This window comes from Bubalus kerabau, chromosome 3 (assembly GCF_029407905.1).
Source record: "Bubalus kerabau isolate K-KA32 ecotype Philippines breed swamp buffalo chromosome 3, PCC_UOA_SB_1v2, whole genome shotgun sequence".
Lineage (NCBI taxonomy): Eukaryota > Metazoa > Chordata > Mammalia > Artiodactyla > Bovidae > Bubalus > Bubalus kerabau.
The window spans coordinates 23470225-23497030 of NC_073626.1; the positions used below are offsets into that span (position 1 = coordinate 23470225).

At 43.9% G+C, this 26806-nt stretch overlaps 3 protein-coding genes across 5 annotated transcripts; 2 read left to right on the plus strand and 1 right to left on the minus strand.

The window, feature by feature from the left end:
• The first annotated feature begins 2927 nt into the window (after positions 1 to 2927).
• LOC129647187 (putative olfactory receptor 2I1) lies at positions 2928 to 7189 on the plus strand. The gene is made up of 2 exons (XM_055574386.1): positions 2928 to 3018; positions 6192 to 7189. The coding sequence occupies exons 1-2, from the start codon at positions 2928 to 2930 to the stop codon at positions 7187 to 7189; spliced, it is 1089 nt and encodes a 362-aa protein (XP_055430361.1).
• Positions 7190 to 8349: 1160 nt separating this feature from the next.
• On the minus strand, positions 8350 to 25040 carry LOC129645662 (ubiquitin D-like). 2 transcript variants are annotated; one of them, XM_055570975.1, is made up of 3 exons: positions 24817 to 25040; positions 13534 to 13609; positions 8350 to 9367 (listed from the first exon to the last, which is right to left on the minus strand). In XM_055570975.1, exon 3 carries the CDS (start codon positions 9335 to 9337, stop codon positions 8897 to 8899), a length of 441 nt encoding a protein of 146 aa, XP_055426950.1. In that variant the 5' UTR covers positions 9338 to 9367; positions 13534 to 13609; positions 24817 to 25040; the 3' UTR covers positions 8350 to 8896. The 2 variants fall into 2 exon arrangements, with proteins under 2 accessions (XP_055426950.1, XP_055426949.1); XM_055570974.1 differs by lacking the exons at positions 13534 to 13609; positions 24817 to 25040 and adding an exon at positions 10646 to 10779.
• Positions 9613 to 25656, plus strand: LOC129645661 (olfactory receptor 2H1-like). 2 transcript variants are annotated; one of them, XM_055570973.1, is made up of 4 exons: positions 9613 to 10491; positions 10628 to 10762; positions 20856 to 20956; positions 24446 to 25656. In XM_055570973.1, the coding sequence occupies exon 4, from the start codon at positions 24718 to 24720 to the stop codon at positions 25654 to 25656; it is 939 nt and encodes a 312-aa protein (XP_055426948.1). In that variant the 5' UTR covers positions 9613 to 10491; positions 10628 to 10762; positions 20856 to 20956; positions 24446 to 24717. The 2 variants fall into 2 exon arrangements, 1 of the variants encoding a protein (XP_055426948.1); XR_008711465.1 differs by lacking the exons at positions 20856 to 20956; positions 24446 to 25656 and adding an exon at positions 12111 to 12236.
• Positions 25657 to 26806: the final 1150 nt, after the last annotated feature.

Consider the following 26806-nt stretch of genomic DNA (forward strand, 5'->3'; position numbering starts at 1 on the left):
AAGGTCTACAAGGAAAACAGAGTCCAGATACCCTCACTCTTCCCAGAAGAAACTCACAGCCACCTCCTCAAATATCAGCAACCCTGGAATAGCATGTGAGCCCAATAGCATGTGAGCCCAAGGATGAACTCCTAACCTCCATAAGGGCTGATGGACAAGAAAGGACATTCAAATATGAAAAGGAAGCAAGATTCAAAGACACAGAGAAGAGATGGCATAAGGAGCAGATAAAGGCAGAGTGACCTGAACCAATGGGACCGAATGAATTAGGTGGCCAGCACTGCTTAATAAACATAACTCCAGCATCAAGGAGTCAATAGGGCATCTGAGCAGAAAAATGGGCTTATCTGGTCTAATCCCATCATTTGGAAGATGAGAAAACAAAGGCATAGACAGACTTAAATGTGTCCATGGTCACAAAGCTACCTAGTGCAGAACCAGAATCCTAGGTTTCCTTTGGCCCAACCAAGTTCTCTGGCCATTGTGATCTTGCCTCTACGTATATGCTGAATGAACAAATGAATGAATCCTGCCCACTTGGTTTCATCATAAGACAAGTCAGAGCTTTCGGTTCAGAGAAAACTGAAACAGTCAGGCTTGTGAGATGGAGTAAAAGGAAAGAGATGGCTGAGTACTAGCCCAAAGAGCAAAAAGGAAAAGAAACACAGAGTCACCACAAAAGTAGGAAAGAGGAAGAGGTAGAAGAAAAGACAAGGGGGAAGTCAAGAGGCCACATTCTCTCCTGAACTCCAGTTGCAAAGTGCACGGATGTCACAGTTAGTCTGTGGAGGAGGATGAAGATAGGGGAAAGTTAAGCTGGGGAGACCATTGAGAGATTCCATTCTTGAGGGTATCACCCCCAACTCCATTCTGCCTCCCTGAACCTGACACCTAGAAGCTATCACCCCTATTCACATCCTGCTCTATTCTCGGATCCTGCCCTTGCCCACAACAACCACTGGCCCTCCTCTTCACCTCCCACTGCCCTTTCTGTCAGGCTTCCTCTTCCCCACCTCTCTCCCCAGACTTTCCCATAACTTTCCCATCCTCAGAGGACCCACCCTCTAAAGTGTGCCCCACCCCTAGGCGTCCCCTCAGGAAGTGGCCTCCTCCCCTCACTCTGCAGAATTGGAGTGGGAGGTGACTGGGATGGGAATAGGAGGGGTGCAGGCAGGGTGACCCACTGGTGGAGAAAAAGAAGGACCACCACAAAAACCCAGAGGAAAACTCACTAGCTCACAGGGAAATTGGTGTCTGGGCTCCCTGGGCCAGCAGCCTCTTTTAGGAGCTAAGGAGCAGCACACTCACCCATGGATCTCACCTCCCCAGCCTGCACTCCCGGATCCCCCTGCTTCACCTCCTCCCCAGGCTCTCTCAGATTCACAGATCAGGGTCCCAGGGAGGAACTGGAGAACCTGGCAGGAGAGGATCTCCCTTGGGAGCCAGAAAAGAGATGTAGGAAGCAAGAGTGGCTGAGGAATAGAGACAAAGGCTTCAGCTCAGTCCAGAAAACATGAGTGGGTGCTCACTCTGTTCGCTGGCACCCTCTTTGTCTCTCTAGGGTATGTACTATCACTGTCAGGGTCAACTAGGGAAGAGGCAAGGAAAGTGGGAGAAACTCAGGTGCCATGGGGCTGAGAAACAGAAGTGCTGGTGCTCCAGAGATGTTGGACCAGGGATTGAACCCAAGTCCCCTGAATTGGCAGGCAGATTCTGACCCATTGGACTACCAGGGAAGCCCTATAATGAAATGAAAAGCAGAAGGTGAAAAAAGATTGTTTGTTTTGCAAATTCTAAAGGCTGTAGGAAGTGAGAAGAGGCTTGGAAAGGCTTCCTGGAGGAGGTAATGCTTGCTTTGAAGCTGGAGGGGTAGGGAGGAATGAGGTTGGTGTAAAGGGACAAGGAGGGCATTCCTTCAAGCGAAGATACAGAGATGGGGATGCACAAAGAGTCACCCAACCCTACCAGGGCAACAAGTTTATGTGAGAAAAAGCAGAACACGTGCCAGGCCTGGAAACTTGTGACTGGATTCTTAGAAGCCTTGAATGCCAGACCTCAGACTACTGGCTCTATCTGGGGAGAGGGGGCACTGGAGGAAGTCACATACTTCTGCAACCTTCCAGCACTCTTATTGAGGCAGGAATCATTTAAGTTAATTTCAAGATGAATACAAGGACTCTGAAAGATCCTGAGAGACATGGAAAGAAGATCAAAGGGACCATGGTGAAGGTTTCTGGGTTCAAGTGTCTTCACTTGGCCCCTGAAAGAGGCAGCTTACAGAATGGGAGGAAATATTTGTAAACCATATTATCTGATAAGGGGTTAATATTCCAAACAAAAACATATACAACTCACTAGCAAAATAAATTCAATTAAATAATTGTCAAAGGACTTGAACAGATATTTTTCAGGAAAAAAAAAATCTGATTAAAAAGTGGACAAAGGATCTGAATAGATGTTTTTTCCAAAGTCATAAAAAAAGGCTACCAGGAACATGAAAAGGTGCTTGACATCACTAGCCATCAGGGAAATGCAACTCAGAACCACAATGAGAGGGGGCTGGACTTCCCTGGTGGTCCAGTGTTTAAGAATCTGCCTTTCAATGCAGGAAACACAGTTCAATCCCTGGTCTGGAAACTAAGATCCCACATGCCTCGGAGAAACTAACCTCGAGTGCCACAAATAGAGAACCAGCACACCACAACTAAGACCCATCACAGACCTCCCCCGTCCCCCAAAAAAAAGCAAAATGAGACACCACCTTACACTTTTTACAACAGCTATCATCAAAAAGACAAGAGAGATAAGTGTCAGTGAGGATGTGGGGAAGAGAACCCTGGTGTGCGGTTGGTAGGGATGTAAAGTGATACATACATATGTGTGTGTTTCAAAGAAAAGCAAAGTGGGTGAGGTGGGAAATGATGGCAATGAGGAGTGTCGAGGGTAAAGCTGAAGTGAGAGCCGAAGCTGCTTTCAAAACTGAAGATGACCTCATTGAATCTATAACATCTCCCACAGGTCAGGGTTGCTACCTACATTTTACAGATGGTGATACCAAGAATCACTAGGTTGAACAGCTGGCTGAAGGTCACCCTACAGAGAATGAAATCCTAAACCAGTTAAAAATTAAGAGTAGCAACAATGTGAGAAGGAATCGTGCTGCCTCTGGCTTCCACACGCTGCCAGGGACACTCTACCCAAAAGGACCGTTCCCTCTAGTATTTTCCCTTGCCTACCCTGGGAGAGCTCTCTCTCCGGACACCTCCATACGAAGGACTAATTATGGGAGAGGGTCAAAGAGTCCCCAGAGCTCCACCCTCTCTCTAAATAACAGGAATTGGTTAATTCCCCGGCTCCTTCCTCATTCTCTACAACTGCTCTGCCCTTAAGAATCAGGAAGGACATTTTTTTTCTATTTTTTTTTAAATATTTTTATGCTTTTTGTTGGTTTGTTTTAAATACATAAAGAATCAAATCTAGTAAAATGGGATATGGACTTTTTCTATTTTTTAAAAAACATTTTTATGCTTCTTTTTTTTTGTTTTGAACACATAAGAATCAAATCTAATAAAATGAGATGTGGGCTTTTTTTCATTTTTTAAAAAACATTTTAAGGAAAGACATCTTTGCTGCCACTACCAACTAATACTGATTTGCCATCACCACAAGGGTCAGGTCCTCGCCTTGTCTAAAGCTCATTACAGGGTTCTCCGGGAACCCGCATCACCACCTCTACCTGGATCTCAGTGTATCCCAGGACTTAGGGGGCTTCTTGCCCCAGGGCATTCTATTCATTCCTCTGCTGACCAGCAAGAAGCACCCACCCTAAGTCTTCTTCCCTAAGGTAACTGCTCTGATCTCAGGCACCCATTCCAGAAATAACAGTCATGTGACTTGGCCTTTCTTTCATCCCTCCCCCGGCCACTTCAAACCCAGAGAATCCAGAGCAGGAGCACGAGACCAGCCTCTCATCTGTTAACTGAAGGCCTAAACATCAGTGCCAAAGAATAAGACATGAAGGTAGGCTTATTACCACATCCCACTTTTTTTAAATGGTCTTATGGATGAGGGGTGCATTCTAGAACACCAAATGATGTGTGAGGAAACTTTAGAATATTTTTTACAACATATTTTGTGTTCTGGATGCTTGAGGGGGATTATGGGGTGTTTGTATGTGTGTACAAACGTGTCTGAGCTACTTGTTTGGGAATTTGTGTGTACCTGCAGTAAAAATGTCTGTGCAATTTTACCACTGTGTGCCTGTTTTCAGAGTTTGGTGGGTTTGCAGAAGACTGTCTTAAGGCTTGCCTGGCTGAACTGTTGTATATCTATGTAGCCACAGAATTAGAAAATTTGACTTTTTTTTAACTCAACATCCCTAACGTCAGTGTCAGCTTTCATACTTTTTTCATCTTTGATATGACTATAATATTATCCAGAAATAAAGGTAAATCTTTGTATGGAATTTTATCCATCACAGTCCTTAACATATTAGAGCCTGGTTCCTTTAATAAAAGCAAGGGTCCCCGAATTAATCAGATTTGGGTTGAAATCCTGAGAGGCATTTACATACTATGTGACTTTGAGCATGTTATTTAACCTCATTTGCCCTCCTCTCTTATTATATAAAGTAAGGATATTATCTAATTTTTCACAAAAGGTCAGAGTAAATATATGAAAAGCGATATAAATTCACACACCAGTTTTGTCCTTACCTAGTGTAAGAACCCTCTAGAAGCCTATTTCCTGATATGAAATAGGGTTTGATAGTTAACATTTATTCACCATCTACTACATTGTCAGAAACTGATCTAAGAGCTTGACATGTTTGACCTACTTAACCAATTCTACTTTCACATCAGGAAACTGAGGCACAGAGAGGTTAAACAACAGTGGCCAAGGTTGCTCGGGTAAGAAATGAGAGAAGCAAGAATGGAACAGGGGCAGTCTGACTCCCAGATCCTTGTGTTTTTTTTTAATTATATTTATTTATTTATCAGTATTTGGCTGTGCCGGGTCTTGGTTGCAGCATAAAGCATCTTCACTGCGGCATGCAGGACTCTTTCGTTGTGTCCTGTGAACTGTTAGGTGTGACACGTGGGATCTGATTCCCTGACAAGGGATTGAACAAAGCGTCTCTACATTAGGAGTGCTGAGTCTTAGCCCCTGGACCACCAGGGAAGTCCCCCAAACCCTTATTGTTAATCAAAACATTAATACTTGTTCTGCTTAATGAAGATAAATGAGAGAACCATAGAAATACAATGTTGTATTAGGGGGAAGAAGGTTCTTTTCTAAACAATAAAAAATACAGGATTATAATTTAAGAACAGCAAATATGATTTTTAAAATAAGTTATCCTTACAATGATACCTGTCAGAGACCATGCAGTAGGAAGATTTCTATGTGACTTTTATCCATCACATCAACCATGATGGTTTCTGTACTGTTAGAAATTTGATTCAGCATTACCTCAAGGATTAAGACTTTTGCATCCACTTTTACTTTGCTTAAAAAATAGTTATTAAAGTGAAAAAAATATTTATTAAAATGAGAGCCAGGAAGGTATTACAGGAACCTCAGATATCATTTAGTTCTTAATGGTTCACACATGAAAAAATTGAGGTGGAAAGAAATGAAATGACGTCCCCATATCAAATCATTAACCAAAGGGAGTTCTACTAGGTGAAACCCAGGTCTCCTGGCTAGTGGTCTTTCTCTACCCAGATGACTCTGGATTTAAAGGCTGGTACATATGTGTCCATCTGTGTTGTTTACGCTCATCACAGTAGCTGGTAAGCAGGAGTGGCATGGACATTGGACACAGCCTAGAAGAGAGATTCACCACAAATTAAAGTTTCTCCTTCTGGCAGGAAAGCCACTGATAAAACACTGATTTTGGAAATCAAACAGTCCTGAGTACACATCCACAAGGCCACTCACTTATCTATGACCTTGGGATGCTTTACCTTACTGAGCCCAAGTCTGTTCATCTCTAGGAGGGAGATTCTATTTCCTCATAGAATTTTCTGGTAAATATATAACTAGAGCATACTAATATATGGCTGCCTTCCTAAACTAAAGGTTCAGACCTGTAAATGAGCTCCAATGGACACCTAAGCATGTGTGTGCTGCCTGCCATCTGTTCCCCCTCCCCACTCCCATGGTCCGGGTTTTCCTTTGCTTGTAAGGGACACATCGCCCTGTGTGTCGTCCTTCCAAACCTGCGAGTTTCCCTCTTCAGGGCAACCACAGCACAGAGGAGCGCTTCCTCCTGCTGGGCTTCTCCGACTTGCCCTCCCTGCAGCCTGTCCTCTTCGTCCTCGCCCTCCTCTGCTACCTCCTGACTCTGATGGGCAACTCGGCGCTGGTGCTGCTGGCGGTGCGCGAGCCGCGACTACACACGCCCATGTACTACTTCCTCTGCCACCTGGCCCTGGTGGATACGGGCTTCACCACGAGCGTGGTGCCACCCCTGCTGGCCAACCTGCGCGGCCGGGCCCTGAGGCTGGAGCGCGGCGGCTGCCTGGCGCAGCTGTGCGCATCGCTGGCGCTGGGCTCGGCCGAGTGCGTCCTCCTGGCGGTGATGGCTCTGGACCGCGCAGCCGCCGTATGTCGTCCGCTGCGCTACGCCGGCCTCGCCTCCCCCCGCCTCTGCCACACTCTGGCCGCTGCCGCCTGGCTCGGTGGCCTCACCAACTCTGCCGCGCAAACCGCGCTGCTGGCCGCTCGGCCGCTGTGCGCGCCCGGTCGGATGGACCACTTCATCTGCGAGCTGCCCGCGCTGCTCCAGCTGGCCTGCGACGGCGGCGGCCAGGACTCCACCGAGCGCCAGATGTTTGCTGCCCGCGTGTTCATCCTTCTGGTGCCGTCCGCCGTCATCCTGGCCTCTTATGGCGGCGTGGCCCGTGCTGTATGGGGCATGAGGACCAGAGGCAGCCGCAGGAAAGCGGTGGGCACCTGTGAGTCTCACCTGACAGCCGTCTGCCTGTTCTATGGCTCAGCCATCTACACCTACCTGCAACCCACGCACAACTACAACCAACGGCGGGGCAAGTTCATTTCTCTTTTCTACACTGTAGTCACACCCGCCCTCAACCCACTCATCTACACCCTCAGGAATAAGGAAGTGAAGGGGGCAGCGAGGAGGCTCCTGGGGGGTGTGGGGAGAGGACAAGATGCACAGTGAGTCAATCGGGGAGGGAAGGAGGGGAGTGTTACCCCAGGGCCCAAGGATGGGAATGCCCAGTGGAAAGAAAGGGTTTAGCCTTCAGGCTGTTCATTTCTCTACAAGAATCCGTAAGACTTGTCCTTAAGAAGCCCATGATTAATGGGGAGGTCCCTTCCTCCCATCAGGAAAGGTTCTTGTGCTGTAGGGAAAACCCCCCATGTCCTTTAACTGTGCAGGTTTAGTGAGGGGAAAATGGCCCTTGGGCTTTCTCCTAAGCTGATGAAAATAAGAAAGTGAGATTTGGGGAGGACCTTTCCCATCTTCAGGCTTACCATATCCCCAAGTCAAGAGTCTGTATGCTGGTAAGAAGATGTATGAAGATCCCAGTCTAGTGGAAGAGGCCATGGAAGACCCCATGGTGTCTGTCATCAGACATATCCCTAAGTGACAATAAAATCATAGACTCAGCCCTGCGGGAGATTCCATCCAAAAAAAGAAGACACGGTCTCTCATTGCAGGGAATCAGTGCAAATGCCCTCCTACCCAGTTAAATAGTGCCCACCCCAGAGAACTTGACCCATAATTATACTGAGCAACACCTGTAAGTGCGGTTTGTGTTGAGTGCATTAAGTTCAGAAAGGCTTCTGCAGGAAGTGGTTCTTGAGACAGTTATATACAAGAGAAGAGACTAGTGAGGAAGAGGGTGGACATGTTTCAGGCTGCAAGAAAAACATATAGGTGATTGGGAAGGAGACCTAAGGTTGTGAGACATAGGAGTAAAGGAAGGGAGAGAGATGGAGGAAGCAGAGAGGGGAACACTCCACTAGCCAGAATGTGGGCAGAATGTTGGGGTCAACCCAGAAACCAATCCTCAGCCCCCATCCAACCCAGAGAAGACCTGCTAGAGCCCTAGGCAGTCAGGACAGAGACTGCTCCACAATCACTCAATTTTCTGAAAATCTGTTCCCACCTAAAGTACATCTACTCCCAAGGAGCCCCCACTAGAAGCATAAAATCTCTAGATCCCACCATGAATATCTTGCCATGACCACCAGCATCCCCAGAAATAAGAATGGTTTAATAAGAGTGTGAGAAACAGAGTAGAAAGGGGCATGGTGCCAAGTTTCACTTCATAACAAATAGCTTTAAATAAGGCAAGGGGAAGTCGTTTGATTGAATTTCTAAATTATTTATTAATAAGATTGGAATCATCACAGTAAATAGTTCATTAATAAAGCATTTCACTATTCTCTATAAGTAGAAAGTAAATGTAGCTCAACAATTTTTGAGTGATATGACAGAAGAAGCACTGCACTAAAAATAGATGCAAACAGTAATTAGAAGAACATGAATCACAACCTAAAATGTACTTTTGTTGATTGGAAAAGGAAATAGGAGTTTTTCTATGAGTCAGAACCAATTCAGGATTAAACTGTAAGCTGGCTTCGAATGTTACCTCTAAGAGGTGTTCAAATTCCAATATATTCTAACATATCAACATATAATGTATTATATGCAATTTTGCAATTATTCAATCATGTGAGAATGAAAGAATCAATGAATTAGAAATGTTCTACAACATTCTTCACCAGCCCAACCTAAATCTCCTCTTTCTATTTATCTTTCACATTAATTTTGGGAGATTTTCAGAGGGTGTGATTAGTGAGTAAGAAGTAAAAGGAAATGAGCTCTTTAGTTTCTGCTATCACTCCATCTGCAGGGTTATCACCCGCCAATGCAGGGATATGTCAGGAAGAGTAAATGGCCCTTTTTGATGCCATAATCTCCCATGATCTTCCCATCTTCCAGTTTCTTTCCATTGCAGTTCACAATCTGCTTCTTAGGGGGTATAGCGGTCTTCATCTTGATCATCTCCTTCACCTGGGTCACTAAGCTGGACCTTCGCACCTGGAGCTCATGCCTCTGCCCCCCATCACCAGGCTCCACCAAAACCAAGGGTAACTCCTCATCACTGGGCTTTACCACCTTCAGGGTGAGGTGGATGGTCGTCTCCTTGTCGATGCCATACGATGACAGAGTTCTCTGCGGCTTTAGGATCTTCGAGCCCAGCTGGAGGACCTGGTCCTGCACGGGAACCCTGGTCTTAGAGCGCACATGTTCCTTAATCTTATTCACTCTGTCTCCCGGATGGGCAGGGAAGGTCATCGGTCTCCATTTCTCAGAATGGACAGTCACCTGGACAAAAGTGGCCAAGAGAGAGTTGCCTATGCCTGCACTCATCTATACCCTTTGTACCCCCTCCTCCATCGCTCCCACCCCTCTCTGCCTATCTGGTCCTCCAGATCCTTTACAGCAAGCTGTGTCCCTTGCTTGTTTGAAACTTGTTTTTGAAATTTCCAGGTTATAATGCAAGAAAACCAGTTTTATCCCTTTGTCCTCTTATCCATTGCAAAATGTTATTGATAATTTCCTATCTTTTTTAACCTGTCTCCTCTCCAGATAAATGTTGTCAAATGTCAAAAACTAAATACACCTAGAAAGCATCCAAAGATGTACACCAGATTTGAAAAACAGCTCTCAAACAGAATTCCCAAAACTTGACAGCCTAATGGAATACTCATATGGCTGTCCTCTGTGACTATGACTTCTTTAGAAGGAAATTCTGTTTATGACACATCTTTTCTGTATTGTTAGTTTCTTTCTTAATGCTTTAAATAATAACTCACACATTGTAGTGAAGCTATGTTCAATATCACCTGTTCATCTGTTTCCTGTGTTCTTATATCCACCTGTTGTAGAATATGATCCCTCCTTTAATTGAATCAGGGTCCCACTCACAGATAACCCTGATAACCCTCACAGAAAGTAGAGACTACATCTGAGTCTTATTTCAATAATATGAACACAGGGAATCTCACTCCTGTGCTATCACCTGAAAGTCTTGGAGGACCTCTTTCAGGCTTCATTCAAAATATCTTCCCAAACTAGATGCCACAGACATTTCTTCACTGAATTCACACGCTTCTATGCTAAGCATTAGCCTCATTCCAAGTTCCTTTTGTAGAGCATATAGTCTTACACAGGCATTAACAACTTAGAATAAATGAATTCTGTAGACCTCTCTTTTGGTAAAAGAAGAAAGCTCAAGTTTAAGAGCCCTGGAGGCCTAAACAGGATAAGAGAGAAAAGGATCGAGAAAATATTCCCATAGTTTCAAGCCTTGCCAGCCCTGCTGAGCACAAAGCCCACTCCCACTTCCTACCACGTACCCCTAAGTGTGACCAGGGCAAGGTCTCAATGCAAGAGAACTCAGGAGCCAAGCGACCTGGTTCTCTTCATGGAAACTTTCTTCACATTCAGTAAGTAACAATGCCTATCTCCTCCCCTTCCAGATGCCTTTCCAGCAGCACCCCCCTTCACCTCCCAGCACTGTCCCTCATCCATTCCCGATTCTCTCCCATGACTCAGAGGTCCTCTCCCTTTCTCCACCCTCAGTATCAAATCCCAACTCACATCGACGACAGTGGCCATGTCTGCAATCAGAGGAGCAGAATCAGAAGACAGAGCAAAGGACCTCGCCTCCAGTTTATATGAGCAGCTAAATTGGAAATCCCCTGCCTGGTTTTCAAGGTGCTGTGGTTTTCAAGTTTTTCTCTACCCTTTGTTATCAAACCTTCTCAAGTTACTTTCACTTTTGCTACTGGGGAGTCAGTAAACAAAAGTACCTTATGATTAGGCACTTGGCCCCACAGTCAATCCATTTGTCCTCCCTGTTCCAAACATGGGATGGTCTCTCTCTGTTGAGAATTTTCCCCTGATTTACAACCCACCACTCCCAATCCTGACTTTTGACTTCCTAGCCCGCAGCTCTGACCTTCACTAGCTTAAAGACCTTTAACACTTGTGGTCCTCCCCTTAGCTTTTAAGAGCCCCCCTGCCATTAGTCAGAGAACTTCCTGAGAACAGAGGTGCCCGGGAGAGGACCATGAGAGTTGCCATGGATGATGTGACCAGAAGCAGCCTGATAACCCTAGCCTAGCAGAATGTGTGAAGCTGACCTGGAGAAAACACATAAATAATCCTGGACTGAGAAGAGCCATGAGTTTCAGTCCCAGGGCTGACACTCAATTAACCTGGGCAAGTCTCTTTGGCTTTCTGGTCTACAAAATGATGATTGGAGAGAATTCCTAAGTGTCTTCCAGACTCAGAAAACTTTGTTTATAAATGTCCTTTACAAAGAACTTTAGATTCCTGGGTCTTGAGTTTTCTAGCATTCTTCTCATGCTCAGGTCTGAGAACCTGGAAACCAAATCCACTACTTGAGAACAATCTGAACCCAACAATCAAACACTGACTCCCACCTTCCACATGCAAAACAACCACATATTCTTGTCGCACCACAGTGCCTCTATTTTCTCACCCTTACCCCTGGACCCTCACTAACATGACCTCAGAAATGCCTAAGGAGCTGTTTACCCGCTGGATCTTCAAATTTCGATTGGGGACAAAAAGAGAGGGGACTTTCCTGGTGGTCCAGTGACTAGGACTCCAAGCTCCCAATCCAGGGGACCTGGATTCAACCTGGTCAGGGAAATGTATCCCACATGCCTCCACTAAGGATTCCCATGCCATCCCACCTGCTGCAGCTATGACCTGGCACAGCCAAGTAAATGAACAATTTTTTTAAAAAAGAGAGAGAGAACATAAACTGTGCATGCTCAGAGGATTTTCTTGATCACTCTGATCTCCTAACATTTCAAGTTAATCCCTGCTCTCTCTGAAAGTCTCAGGACATCTCCATAAAACCCATTTTTTTCTAATAAAACATGTATTTAAAGTGCTCCAAATAATTTCAAAGTAAAAAGTCTGTAAAAAAAAAAAAAAAAAAAGCCAAGTTAATTTCTTTACTGTGTTTTCAGTGAAAATTTACTGTCCCTTCATTCACTGATAAATTTCACATGATCCCATTTTATTTCAGGAGTTTCCAACCTAGAGAACTTTGCTTTGCAGAAGTGTCTACACAAGTAATGGGACCCAGGAACTCATTCCAATATTTCAACAAGCTTAACATAAATAATGTTCTTTTAACTGAAGATCTTAATAGATAGTTAATAAAGTTGGTAAAACTAATTATTATTTAAATATACTTTGTGGGGTGGACAAACTTTTTTATAAACAGAATGAATATGAAGAGGGAAGAATGCAATCTGATGGAACAGACTGAAAGCCCTGACCTGCTTGTCTCCCTTTAGATATTTCTGCAGGTTCCAAGAATCTCTCTGTTTAGAAAACATGATTGTGACCTCTGGCTACCCCCACAGTAGAAAAGGAGTACCCTGCACCCACTGTCCAATAAGATTTGAGAACTCTGAAACAACATCAGTGGCTAGGCAAAAAACATCAGATCAGGTTGAGAGTGATAGAAAAAGTGAAACTCCTCTAGCAGGACAAGGATGGATGTTGGGCCTGGAGAGAGAAAGAAAAAGCTGTACAAAGCAGACTTGAGGAAACAGCTTTCAGTTTTCACATTTTATTTGCACCCCTCAATTTCTTAGGTCTCCACATCATTATTGGAAAGAGAAGTGGGAGAATAGATGGTTAAAGCTGCTTTAAATTAAATCATTCTTTTTTCATACCCTTTCTGCTTTGCCTTTCTGCCCTGGGAGTGTAAATATTGGCACCTATACCACCTTGGTGCCAATGTTTACATTCTCAGGGCGGGGGAGGATCCCAGGAATATTTCCCAGGGGTGATATTTGTCTGCTGACACCCTTCACATCTGTATCCACAGCCCCACCCTGAGCTGCAGATCTGTAGGTCTAGCCACTTCTTTCCATGCACGGGGTCCTGAATTCCCTGTGTATTTTTGAACATGCCAGGCTTTCCACCACCAGATCATTGAACATGGCTTTCCCTTTAACTCTACCCCCAACACCATGGATTTATAAGAATATACAACAGAAGCAGCGTCCCCTCCAGGAAGACCTACCTGACTCTCTTCCATCCTATGCTGGGTTACATGCCCATTTTCTGTCCTTCTGTACTCCTTCAGCAAACTTCCCAGAGCATGTTTCTCTAGAAATAATGTCATTGGTGTACTTGTCCTTCCCCCTCAGTAAACAATGAGACTCTTAAGGGTCATGGCTAAGTCTTAACTTGTATCTTCAACACTTCCCAGGCTGTCTGACACTCTATTCTTACTAAGTATTTGCCAAATGTATGAGTAAATCAATAAATGAATGAATAAGTAAGTGAATATTAATAGGAAAATAACACTTAGTGAGTACCAATTACATTACAGGAACTGCACAAGGTTTTATTAAATGGTACCTCATTAAGTAATTTAGGATTCTGACAAGTAAGTATTAGTACCTTTATGGATAAACAGGATGCTAACTTACCCACAGTCATATTAGTGCTAGCTGGTAAGCAAGGGTTCCACAGGCTTCCCTGGTGGCTCAGCAGTAAAGAATTCACCTGCCAATAAAGGAGAAATGGGTTCGATCCATGGATCCACAAGATCCCCTGGAGAAGGGAATGGCAACCCACTCCAGTATTCTTGCCTGAGAAATCCCATGGACAGAGGAGCCTGGCGGGTACCGTCCATAGGGTCGCAAAGAGTAGAACACAATTGAGATACTAAACAACAACAAGTAAGGGTTCAAATGCAAACCTCTATTTCTACAGTCCTCATCTTCTCACGTTGTGCTTCAGTGGAAAGAAGGGCGGGGAGTATATGCCCTTGCATACCTTTTTATTACAGGAAAAGTACGAGTTGAGGGACTAAATAGAAAAAGGAAAGCAGAGGATGCAAGGAGCCTTTGGATGCAGGTGGCAGCCCCTGCCTGGGCAGAGGTAAACAAAGAGCAGTGGCGAGTGCAGGACTCAGAGCCTGGAGGAATACTGCACCGTGGGACAGAGCTGCCCTCCCAGGACTGTGAGTAATAAAAGAGCACTGCGAGGCAATTCCCCAGAGTGGTAGAAAAGCTGCCTGCTGGAGCTGGGGATTTTACAGCCTTGAGTTACTCTAGGGCAAGCCACAGATTTTCCCAGGAAAAACTAGTTCAAGTGATTTCCTCCCCAGATAGGATCCGGATTCCGAGAAATTCAGTCCTTTCGAGAGGAACGAGACTAACAAATCTGGACTCTGATCTCTCTTTGCCCTCCTCCCTTCTTACATGAAATTCCCTCCTAGCCTAAATCTGGGGGAGGGGCTGTCCCAAACACCCTGGTGTCCCTTGCTGTCTATAGGTTCTTCTTGGGAACTGACTCCTCCTTGCTTCTCACCACAGTGTCCATCTGACTTGTTTTTTTCCCTCTGTGTCACAATACACTTTTTCAGAGGCAATAAGATCTTTTTTCCTTTGCCCCTCTAACAAGTTCAGAAAACTAGCAAAGTTCAAAGATCATGCTGTGGAAACTTTGGCAGGTTTTAAAACAAATGTCTCTGACATCCATAGCCTCCCAGCTTGGCCCTAGCTGACCAGGTGGTCTATTGCATGTCACTGTCCCTACTGGGACTCCTTGGAGCAGAAGCCTCTTTCCCATCTCTTTCAAAACACTCATGAAACAGTTTGTAAAACTGCCTTGAGATCAGGAATATTGCTTCAGAAATTCCAATCAGAAGGCTTCTCTGGTGACTCAGTGATGAAGAATGTGCCTGCCAATGCAGGAGACATGGTTCAATCCCTGGTCCGAGAAGATTCCACATGCTGCGGAGCAGCTAAGCCCGTTCGCCACAACTATTGAACCTGTGCTCTAGAGCCCGGGAGACACAGGTACTGGGCCTATATGCCACAACTACCAAAGCCTGCTGGCCCTATAGCCTCTGTTCTGCAACAAGAGAAGCCACTGCAATGAGAAGCCCGTGTACTGCAACTAAGAGAGAAGTCCCCACTCGCAGAAACTAGAGATAAGTCCATGCAGCAAGGAAGACTCAGATAGCCATAAATAAATAAAAAGAAATGCCAACCAAACTCAATCAAAATGCATATGTGAATTCTTAGTTAATAATGGCTGTAGGGCAAGTCTGTCTAATCTCAAAGAATGACCATTTGGAAAATATTTGTCAAAATGAAAAATGGACATGCCAAACTAAAACAACCCAAATACCTTTCAGTAATAGGGACATAGATAACTAAACTGTAGACCAGCATCAGCAATACACATGGTTGAATTATACCTGCAAGCAACAATATGGATGGACATGCCACATACCAGCTGAGCGAAAGAAAACAAGGCCAAGGAGACTACAGAGGGTATGCTACTCTTCATAACTCTTCAAAACAAGCAGAAGTACACAGAGAGGCAGAGAAAGAGATAAGCTACTTTGAAATTCAGAGTATATTTGTTTTCTAAATAAATGAAGCCCAATCTACATGTTGAAAGGGGTCACTTCAAGATTTTCAACAGCGAATAAGACATTTGAGAACCCTCTGATAGCTCATCCTGTCATATGCTGTACTGTGCTGTCATGTCTGACTCTTGGTGACCCCATAGACAATAGCCCGCCAGGCTCCTCTGTCCATGGGGATTCTGCAGGCAAGAATACTGGAGTGGGTTGCCATTTCCTTCTCCAGGGGATCTTCCCAACCCAGGGATCCAACACAGGTCTCCTGCATTGCAGGCAGATTCTTTACCAGCTAAGCTACTAGGGAAGCCCCATCCTGTCATATTTAGAGTTTAAAGTTTAACTTTGGGAGCTTAATGTTTGGTGAAGCAATGTATTGAATATAACTAATGTATGTTGCCTTATTAATTAAGAGAAAACACATATTCAGTCAATTAAAAATAAAATAATGTTATAACCTAAAGCATAAATGTTCTAAAGGAAAATAAATACAAGCAAAACAACAATTAGTGTTTAAGACCATATATAATGTGTCATCAAGCTGTCATAAAAATGTAGAAACCATAAGTGTTGATTATGACACAATTACATTTTAGAGCTTATATATGTTACATAATTCTTTTGTGGTACCAAAGCTATAACCAATTCTTTTTTTTCATCTATCTATCCTAAACCCAGCAATTTCACTTTAGGAATTTATTCTATCAGTATACTCATATATGCATGAAATAAGATATGTATCAATACAAGCATATTCATGTGGTATTACTTGTCATCCAAAAAATGGAAACAACATTTATCAACAAGGAATTAAATAAATGAAAGTGTATAGAGAGGAATTAACTGAAAGAATCAAGTTACAAAATGTATAATTTTCTGATATTTAAAAAAGAAAAATCTATACACACATATGCTGAAATATGCATACATGCAATATCTCTGAGAGGAAACAAACTGTATTGCCTAAAGAACTAGAATGGGAGGGAGATTTACTTATTATTTGCCTTGTACTGTTACTGTTTTTAGTTTTGTATTGTCGACTAAAAAAATATATTCACCACCTAAAAGTTCAGTTCAGTTCAGTCGCTCAGTCGTGTCCGATTCTTTGCAACCCCATGTATCGCAGCACGCCAGGCCTCTCTGTCCATCACCAACTCCCGGAGCTTACCCAAACCCATGTCCATTGAGTTGGTGATACCATCCAACCACCTTATCCTCTGTTGTCCCCTTCTCCTCCTGCCCTCAATCTTTCCCAGCATCAGGGTCTTTTCCAATGAGTCAGCTCTTCGCATGAGGTGGCCAAAGTATTGGAGTTTCAGTTTCAACATCAGTCTTTCCAATGAACACCCAGAACTGATCTCCTTTAGGATGGACTGGTTGGATCTCCTTGCAGTCCAAGGGACTCTCAAGAGTTCTCCAACACCACAGTTCAAAAGCATCAATTCTTCGGTGCTCAGCCTTCTTCACAGTCCAACTCTCACATCCATACATGACCACGGGAAAAACCATAGCCTTGACTAGACGGACCTTTGTTGGTAAAGTAATGCCTCTGCTTTTTAATATGCTATCTAGGTTGGTCATAACTTTCCTTCCAAGGAGTAAGCGTCTTTTAATTTCATGGCTGCAATCACCATCTGCAGTGATTTTGGAGCCCAAAAAAATAAAATCTGACTCTGTTTCCCCATCTATTTGCCATGAAGTGGTGGGACCGGATGCCATGATCTTAACCTAAAAGTTAAGAGTTGTGTTTTCTTCAGAGGACAGGCCAACAAATTTGAGCTCCAGAGCAGCATCTCAAGTAACACTGAGAAAACTGCTTCAAGAAGGTGAAGTGGAAGCTAGGATATATAGGAGTTTTGCAACAAAAGGCAGGTACTAGAAATAATTAGTAAAAGAAAACTAGGTGTCTTAAGGAATTTAGTGCTTTTCTACCAATGGGAAGATGTAAGAGTCTGGGCTCTTTGAAATCCTCCCTTTGATATGCGTCTCAGCTCTCTGGGGCCAGTATCCTGTGTTTTCTCATCCTGAGTTCCCTCAGGGCTCACCAGCTCACCTGTGCTGCAATCGCTGATGACTGTGACTGTTTTCTGATACCGCAGGCAATACTCCATTTCTCGGCCTCCAGTGTATGTATTACCTATTCAATAGCAAAAGAGAGGAGGGAACAGAGAAAGGGGTGTAGGAAGGGGTATGTATCTTTTTTATGCCGTCACTGGCTCAAGCTAGAACTGACTACAAGCTATGGACCATGCACTGATGGGGACCAGTTTCTGTGCTCAATCACTTGCTGCTGAGCAGATGGCCATGAAAAGCTAGCACTATAGTAAGTCATCCCACACGCTGATAAAGTAATGCTCAAAATTCTCCAAGCCAGGCTTCAGCAATACACGAACCATGAACTTCCAGATTTCAAGCTGGTTTTAGAAAAGGCAGAGGTACCAGAGACCAAATTGCCAACATCTGCTGGATCTTCAAAAAAGCAAGAGAGTTCCAGAAAAACATCTATTTCTGCTTTATTGACAATGCCAAAGCCTTTGACTGTGTGGATCACAATAAACTGTGGAAAATTCTGAAAGAGATGGGAATAGCAGACCACCTGACCTGCCTCTTGAGAAATCTGTATGCAGGTCAGGGAGCAACAGTTAGAACTGGACATGGAACAACAGACTGGTTCCAAATCGGAAAAGGAGTCTGTCAAGGCTGCATATTGTCACTCTGCTTATTTAACTTATATGCAGAATACATCATTCGAAATGCTGGGCTGGAAGAAACACAAGCTGGAATCAAGATTGCAGGGAGAAATATCAAGAACCTCAGATATGCACCACCCTTATGGCAGAAAGTGAAGAGGAACTAAAAAGCCTCTTGATGAAAGTGAAAGAGGAGAGTGAAAAAGTTGGCTTAAAGCTCAACATTCAGAAAGCAAAGATCATGACATCCAGTCCCATCACTTTATGGCAAATAGATGGGGAAACAGTGGAAACGGCAGCTGACTTTCTTTTCTTGGGCTCCAAAATCACTGCAGATGGTGACTGCAGCCATGAAATTAAAAGACACTTACCCCTTGGAAGGAAAGTTATAACCAACCTAGACAGCATATTAAAAAGCAGAGACATTACTTTGCCAACAAAGGTCCATCTACTCAAAGCTATGGTTTTTCCAGTAGTCATGTATGGATGTGAGGGTTGGACTATAAAGAAAGCTGAGTGCTGAAAATTTGATGCTTTTGAACTGTGGTGCTGGAGAAGACTCTTGAGAGTCCCTCAGACTGTGAGGAGATCCAACCAGTCCATCCTAAAGGAGATCAGTCCTGAGTGTTCATTGGAAGGACTGATGTTGAAACTGAAACTCCAATACTTTGGCCACCTCATGCGAAGAGCTGACTCATTGGAAAAGACCCTGATGCTGGGAAAGACTGAGGGCAGGAGGAAAAGGGAAAGACAGAGGATGAAATGGTTGGATGGCATCACCGACTCAATGGACATGGGTTTGCGTAAGCTCCAGGAGTTGGTGATGGACAGGGAGGCCTGGCGTGCTGCGGTTCATGGCGTCGCAAAGAGTTGGACAGGACTAAGTGACTGAACTGAACTGATAGTAGGTTAATTGTCATGATCCTGTGCCTTCCCTACTCCCAAACATGCAACATCCACTAATATTTTACATAATCCCAAACTTGGAAAAATCAATAATATACTCTATAATATTATCTGAAATCAAGAGAATTTAATATTAGCTAAAATCAGAGGTCAAATCTAATCTTTGGTTAGATTTTTGGTCAAATCTAATCAAATAAACCAAATATATGTAATGTATATATATATATATACAACTCAAAACTATCACTGAGCCACGATCTTAGTCTGATGGCAACGTGTGAAAATTGACTAAATGGACAAAATACCCGGAGTAGTTAATACACTAGGAGGTGTGGGATGGCCTGTGGGCCAGTGGCCCACATCCACTTTGCAGCTCTCAGGCCTTCCTAGAATAAATTCAGACTCTGCTTCCTACTTTTATGCAAGCTCTTTAACTATCCTCAAGCTTACTACTTTCTTCTGTCAGCTGGAGATTTCACTTAGGATTAAGCTCTGTTATTATTAACAGATACCTAAAAATATTTGGCTTCGTAAAGATATAAGTGGCTTCAAAATTCAGAAGTAGAAGATTCAGAGCCAATGTGGTAGTTCTGTTCAAAAAAAAGCAACTCAGGACCCCCTTCCTTTGAGCTCTGCTATTTTTAGGACACGGTCCACATTGTTGTGGTCCAAAATGGTATCTAGTGCTCCAGCCATTACATCATTATTCCAGGAACAGAGAGCTTCAGTGGTATTTTTTAAAAGGCTCCATGAAATGGCCAGAAGAGATTTCTCCTACATCCTATTGCCTAGCATCTTACAACCACATGAAATTGAAAGGGAGGCTGTGAAATAGTCTTTAAGTAGGCATGTTGTTGTTCCCCTTGTTCTTGTTGCTGTTTGGTTGCTAAGTCGTGTCCAACTCTTTTGTCACCCCATGGCCTGTGTCCCACCAGGCTCCTCCGTCCATGGGATTTTCCAGGCAAGAATACTGGAGCAGGTTGTCATTTCCTTCTCCAGGGGATTTTCCCGACCCAGAGATTTAACCCGCATCCCCTGCAGCTCTTGCACTGGCAGGCAGACTCTTTACCACTGAGGGAAGCCCATGACACTCAGGAGGTGGTAGTAAAAAGAAAACAATACCCTTGTACCCCCCTGTGACACAGGGGAGCAGAGGGAGACCTTTCTATTTACCAAAGGGAGCAATGTTTCTGGCACATTTACTCTAGATCCTCCTGTCTTTTCTTAACCATGATTAGTGGCAGTCGCTAATTAGCTGTGAATTGCGAGGCCCCCAGTCTTGGCAGAATTGAGGAGGTGTTTCTCTCCACGGGATAAGAGTCCTGGGATCACTCCCTTCATCACCTCACCACTCTTCCCTTTCTACCTCCAGTACCACTAAAAGAGAAGTTAACTTCCTGGATTGAGGAGGAGAACTTGTTATCAAAAAGCTCCACAGTAAAAGGTTGCCTCTGGCCTCACATGCTCAGCAAAGTGATGGTGGGATGTGGTTATTACATGACCTCCTCAGCCACCACCCTGGGTTCAAATCTCAGCGGTGGTGCTTGCTAGCTACACTTTCAGAACAAGTGGTTCATCCTCTGTTCGTTCTCATTTCTGTGTCCAAAAAAGAAGATAATAATTGTGCCCATCTCTTGAAGTTGTCATAAAGAGCAATCTACTGTGATGTGCTTTGCAAAGTGACTGGGGAAGGAACCCATAGCAATCATTACCCTTACCTAAAATCTGAGCTTTAATCAATTTCAAGGATATAGTATTTCTCATAATTTGCTTTTAGTTTTCAGCATGAGGATCAAGTGAAGGCTCGAACCAGTCCAAAGCTCCATATCCTGGGGATGCTCTGGCAGCAAGGCAATGAGGAGACTGACTTGATTGTGGGTAAGTCACATATTTATTCTTCTCCTATAGCCCATCCATTACTATATATCGTCATTAATATTATGAATGAAACAGGGTCTAGAAATCTGGCCCTGGCACTTACTAGCTGGATAATCTTGGGTGACTTACTCATCCTTTCTGAGGCTGTTTCTTCTATAAATGAGGGATAGTATCAACAAGTTTTTTCATGGTTTTTGTGAAATACAGATATTGAGAATTTTTTTTAACATAGTGCCTGGTGCTTAGGAAACACTCAAGAGATGATAACTATGAAAATAATATGAGATTATCATTACTGGATGTGGAATTTGCATCTCATGACCTTGTAGCTTTTAGAAATGATTGACTCTTCGGTGACCGATAAAAGATTAAACATGCACATGAATATTGGAATCAATGGGAACTAGAAGTAGTGTTTGCCTTTCTTGGTGTAAGAGAAAAGAAGAACCTAGAGAAAGAGGATGAGGAAAAGACCTGTTATGAAAGACAGACAAAAAGAAGGAACGGAGAGTCAAAGGAAGATAGAACCTGAAGATATCCAGAAATAACATAGAGAGTAAGGAAACACATTGCCAAGAAAATAAGAATATGGGAAATTCTACAGCTGATGGATAAATAAAATTTGGTGGGTAATTGCTGAGATACAAGCAATAGGATCACTATAAAGTTCAAAAGAAATTTAAAATAAGCCGAATACTGATTATTTCCTAAAGGGCAAAGAGAAGATGTCTCTTTGTGATCAGATGTGATCAGAGAGGTACCCAGAGCTACGGGTAACATTTGTTCTGCTCTTAAATTGGAGTCGGGGGCAGGTATGCCATGTGTTCATTTTATTATCCTGTAAAACCTATAGATATATTTTATACACTCTTTATTACTCAAATTGTTGGGAATTCCCTGGTGGTGCAGTGGTTAGGGCTCCACATTTTCACTGCATGGATTCAATGCCTGGTCAGGGAACTAATATCCCACAAGCTACAAAAAAAAAAAAAAGTTATTAAAGGGAACAAATCTTATCCTCAAAGGGAAAGTAATGATGGAAGAAGAACTGGAGAAGAAGACAAAAAGGAGTCCTAACAAAAAGGGGATGAAATGCAGCTTCTAACACAAAATGGCGACTTTGTGATGAAGAGATGCTTTGTTGTTGTTGTTTAGTAGCAAAGCTGTGTTGACTCTTTGGTGACCCCATGGACTGTAGCCTGCCAGGCTCCTCTGGAATCTTCCAGGCAAGAATACTGCAGTGGGCTGCCATTTCCTCCTCCAGGGGATCTTCCCAACGCAAGGGTCAGACACACATCTCCTGCATCCCCTGCACTGGCAGACAGATTCTTTACCACTGAGCCAACACGGAAGCCTATCCCATTCCAAAAGCTTCTGGGACATTTTCTGCCATCAAAGCACATGCTTGCCACCACATCCCCTGAATGGCTTCCTACGATTGTCTCTTCTCAGAAGACCCCCAATTCTGCCCCTTGACTGCCAGAGTGGTTCCACATCTCGCAACCATCTGTGGGCTCAGTTCAGTCCAGTCACTCAGTCATGTCCAACTCTTTGAAATCCCATTGACTGCAGCACGCCAGGCTTCCCTGTCCATCACCAACTCCTAGAGCTTACTCAAACTCAGGTCCATCCAGTCGGTGATACCATCCAACCATCTCATCTTCTGTCATCCCCTTCTCCTCCTGCCTTCAATCTTTCCTGGCATCAGGGTCTTTTCCAATGTGTCAGTTCTTCACATCAGGTGGCTAAAGTATTGGAGTTTCAGCTTCAGCATCAGTCCTTCCAATGAATATTCAGGACTGATTTCCTTTAGGATTGTTTGTGAGCTCACCTGTGACCCAAACTGTCTTTCACAGCAAAGATTTGGGTCACCTTCTCCAGGATGTTTTCTTGACTTACTTGCCCAGAATCCTCCTTACTGTTCAGACTTCCTTCTCCCACACACCCATCATCTTTGCTTTATTTGCCTTCAATTTCTTGGCGATCTCAACATTTTCTATGCCTTTCCTCCCTTTGGAACTACTGCATGAGGCCAGCTGTACACCAACCTCTACTTCTTCTGGTGAGACTTGAACCCATCACCTTATACCTGAAGACTTTTTCATTTCAGTAGCTAAGGAAAGGCTACTATACGACCAAGGTCACACATAAGTGATAGGCACCAGATCTTTTATGGGGAAATTTGCTATAAAAAACATTATTAGCAAAATTATGAGTATGAGCTATAGTCAATGTTTTGCCAACGGTGGATTTTCTATATTGAGTAGCTGTACTGTGTTTACATAAAAGAATTTCCTTTTGATTAGAAACTACATGTTAACATATAAAGGTGTGAAGAATCATTATGTATGCAACGTACTCACCAATAGCTCTGAATAAATATAACTGTGTATATAAAGAAAAGATAGAATGATTTAAAAGTGGCAAATACTAACAATTCATTGATCAAGAATAAACAAGAATTTTTAGACTTGGAAATTTTCTGCAAGTTTCAGAGTTGGATATAGAAAGTTTTAAAATCTCAAATACTGAGTAGAATTAAGAAAGCATTCAACAAATTCTATGTTCTACTTAAATATCTCAATAGCAACTCAACATATTTTGCTTTTGATGTAATCTTATCTGAAAGGGAAAGTATTTTTTTAATTACATCATCTTCCTTATTTCAAGGTCCAATTAGTATAGATGTTTCTACTTCCAAAGGAAGACAACTGGCAGCCTGTTTGGTCTTATTTTGTGACATGCATGTAATGTTAAGTTGAGCTTAGGGCTTTATAAAAAAAAAAATTTATTTATTTGGATGCATGAGGTCTTAGTGTGGCACGTGGGATCTTTAGTTGTGACATGTGGAATCTAATTTCCTGACCAGAGATCGAACCTGGGCCTCCTGCATTAGGAGCTCGAAATCTTAGCCACTGACCACCAGGGAAGTCCTCAGGTTTTTTAGTTATAGAAAACACTCTTGTACTTAGTTTAATAAATCACAGTTTTTTTAAATATTTATTTGTCTGTGCCAAGTCTGATATGTATGTGGGATCTTGTTCCCTGATCAGGGATCGAACCCTAGCCCCCTGTATTGGGAGCTCGGAGTCGTAGCCACTGGACCACCAGGGAAGTCCCAATCACAATTTTTTCATGGGACAAGATAACCTAGTTAATATCTCTGTAGTGGGGTCACTTCACACAGAGAAGAAATGTCCTTAATTCATACATTCTGCCTCTGGTGGCTCTCCTACAAATGAAAGTAAAGTGGATAAAACATGAGTGATCCAGAAAATTTATCATCCAAAGTAGGAAGTACTGCATAGATACTCTCAGGAAGGAAACTCAGTAAAAATGATTCCTTTGGTAATGATTTCTGACATAAGGGAATACCGAAAACTACCACAGTCCTCAGAACAAAATAGACATTCAATAAATGATTGGTGAATTAAGGAAAACTAATTAATTATTCCATATTTCACATCAGTTTCTTTTGCCTTCACTCAGTAAGTCTGAGATACCAGTGTAAGTCTCCATCTGTCTTCTGCACATTCACAGCTTCCTCACTCTCACTGGACCACATTTGACCAGGAGGAGCAGGAGAAGAGAAGGAGCTGCTGGATGGTGATGTTCTGGGAAAGAGGCTGAGTGAGTGACGACAGAAGAGAAACGCCCGCCTGGTATGACCTGACAAGCACCCAGGGTGAGTTATTATAAGACAGGTGGGAACACACAGCTCAGACAGCCCTCATCCCTCTAGGTCTGGACAAGAACAGGCCATGGTCAACCACAGCTTCCCAGTGGATTTCCCCCTTCTGGGCTTCTCTGAACACCCAGGGCTTGAAAGAATCCTCTTCGTGGTTGTCTCGATCTCTTACCTCCTGACTCTGGTGGGCAACACACTCATCATCCTGCTGTCCATGCTGGACCCCAGGCTCCACTCCCCGAGGTACTTCTTCCTCTCCAACCTCTCCTTCCTGGACCTCTGCTTCACCACAAGCTGTGTCCCACAGATGCTGGTCCACCTCTGGGGCCCAAGGAAGACCATCAGCTTCCTTGGCTGCTCTGTCCAGCTCTTCATCTTCCTGTTCCTGGGGACCACAGAGTGTGTCCTCCTGACCGTGATGGCCTTTGACCGCTATGTGGCTGTCTGCCAGCCCCTCCACTATGCCACCATCATCCACCCCCGCCTGTGCTGGCAGCTGGCGGCCATGGCCTGGATAATGGGTCTGGTCCAATCCGTAGTCCAGACACCACCAACCCTCTGCCTGCCCTTCTGCCCACATCGGCAGATAGATGACTTTGTGTGTGAGGTCCCTTCTCTAATTCAACTGTCCTGTGGAGACACCACCTACAATGAAATCCAGTTAGCTGTGTCCAGTTTCATCTTCCTGGTCATGCCACTTACCCTCATCCTTATCTCTTACGGTGCCGTTGCCCGGGCAGTGCTGAGGATTAACTCGGCCGTAGCATGGAGGAAGGCTCTGGGGACCTGCTCTTCCCATCTCATTGTGATCACCCTCTTCTACAGTTTAGTCATTGCTGTCTACTTCCAGCCCAAAAATCCCTATGCCCAGAAGAGAGGCAAGTTCTTTGGTCTCTTCTATGCAGTGGGCACTCCTTTACTTAATCCCCTCATATACAGCCTGAGGAACAAGGAGGTAAAGGGGGCACTCAGGAGGTTGCTGGGGAAAGACAAGGACTCCAGGGAGAACTAAAGGTAAGCTGCTTGATGTGCTTTCATTGAGAGGATATTCTTTATTCTTTTTTTGGACAAGTTTGACTTCTCTAGTCTACAGCCTTCCCTATACCTATCCAAGCCGCTATGGTGGGTCACAGTGTATGTGTGTGTGTGTGTGCGTGTGTGTGTGTGTCTGTGTGTGTGTGTGTGTTACAGGAGACATGTATGTTGGAAAGGGAAACAGAGTTTTTAAAAAAAAAGAATAGAGAGAACTTCAAAGAGCTTTGGTATGAGTGAAAACAAGGAGAGGTTTGGGGTCTACATGTAGGCAGGAGTAAGCATCATGATGCTTAGGCCTTCCCTGATGGCAGGCCTTCCCTGGAACCGCACCCCCCCTCCACCCCGGGCATGCACTTTTACCATACTTTCCAGAACAAAGAGAACAGCCCCTGAATGCAGGGGACAGGGCCTGGAGGAAGCATGCAGCCTGGAGGACAGGTAGACAAGAGCTGTTCTCCCAGGACTCTAAGTGTTCAGGGCCCCACCAGCCTGTCCTCCAGACGAGACTTGCACCCATCAACTGATGCCACTTGGCCTGCAGGCTTCTGCAGGGTTGCCAGGGTCTCAACAGTTGAGCAAAGCAAAGACTAAACCCCTGAGGTCTCAACTCCCAGGCAGAATATATTAATCATGTCTTTCATTTGTTAGATCCTGATGCTTTGACAGAAAAACATCTGTTTCTGCTTTATTGACTATGACAAAGCCTTTGATGACAATAAAGTGTGGAATATTCTGAAAGAGATGGAAATACCAGACCACCTGACCTGCCTCTTGAGAAACCTGTATGCAGGTCAGGAAGCAACAGTTAGAACTGGACATGGAACAACAGACTGGTTCCAAATAGGAAAAGAAGTACGTCAAGGCTGTATATTGTCACCCTGCTTATTTAACTTATATGCAGAGTACATCATGAGAAACACTGGGCTGGAAGAAACACAAGCTGGCATCAAGATTGCCAGGAGAAATATCAATAACCTCAGATATGCAGATGACACCACCCTTATGGCAGAAAGTGAAGAGGAACTAAGTGGAGAGTGAAAAAGTTGGCCTAAAACTCAACATTCATAAAACGAAGATCATGGCATCCGGTCCCATCACTTCTTGGGAAATAGATGGGGAAACAGGGA

Coding starts and splice junctions, on each gene's coding strand:
- LOC129647187 (XM_055574386.1), top strand. CDS start 2,928: ATGAGGAGTGTCGAGGGTAAAGCTGAAGTGAGAGCCGAAGCTGCTTTC. Junction 3,019..6,191: donor ATCTATAACATCTCCCACAG/GTCAGGGTTGCT, acceptor TTTGCTTGTAAG/GGACACATCGCCCTGTGTGT.
- LOC129645661 (XM_055570973.1), top strand. CDS start 24,718: ATGGTCAACCACAGCTTCCCAGTGGATTTCCCCCTTCTGGGCTTCTCT.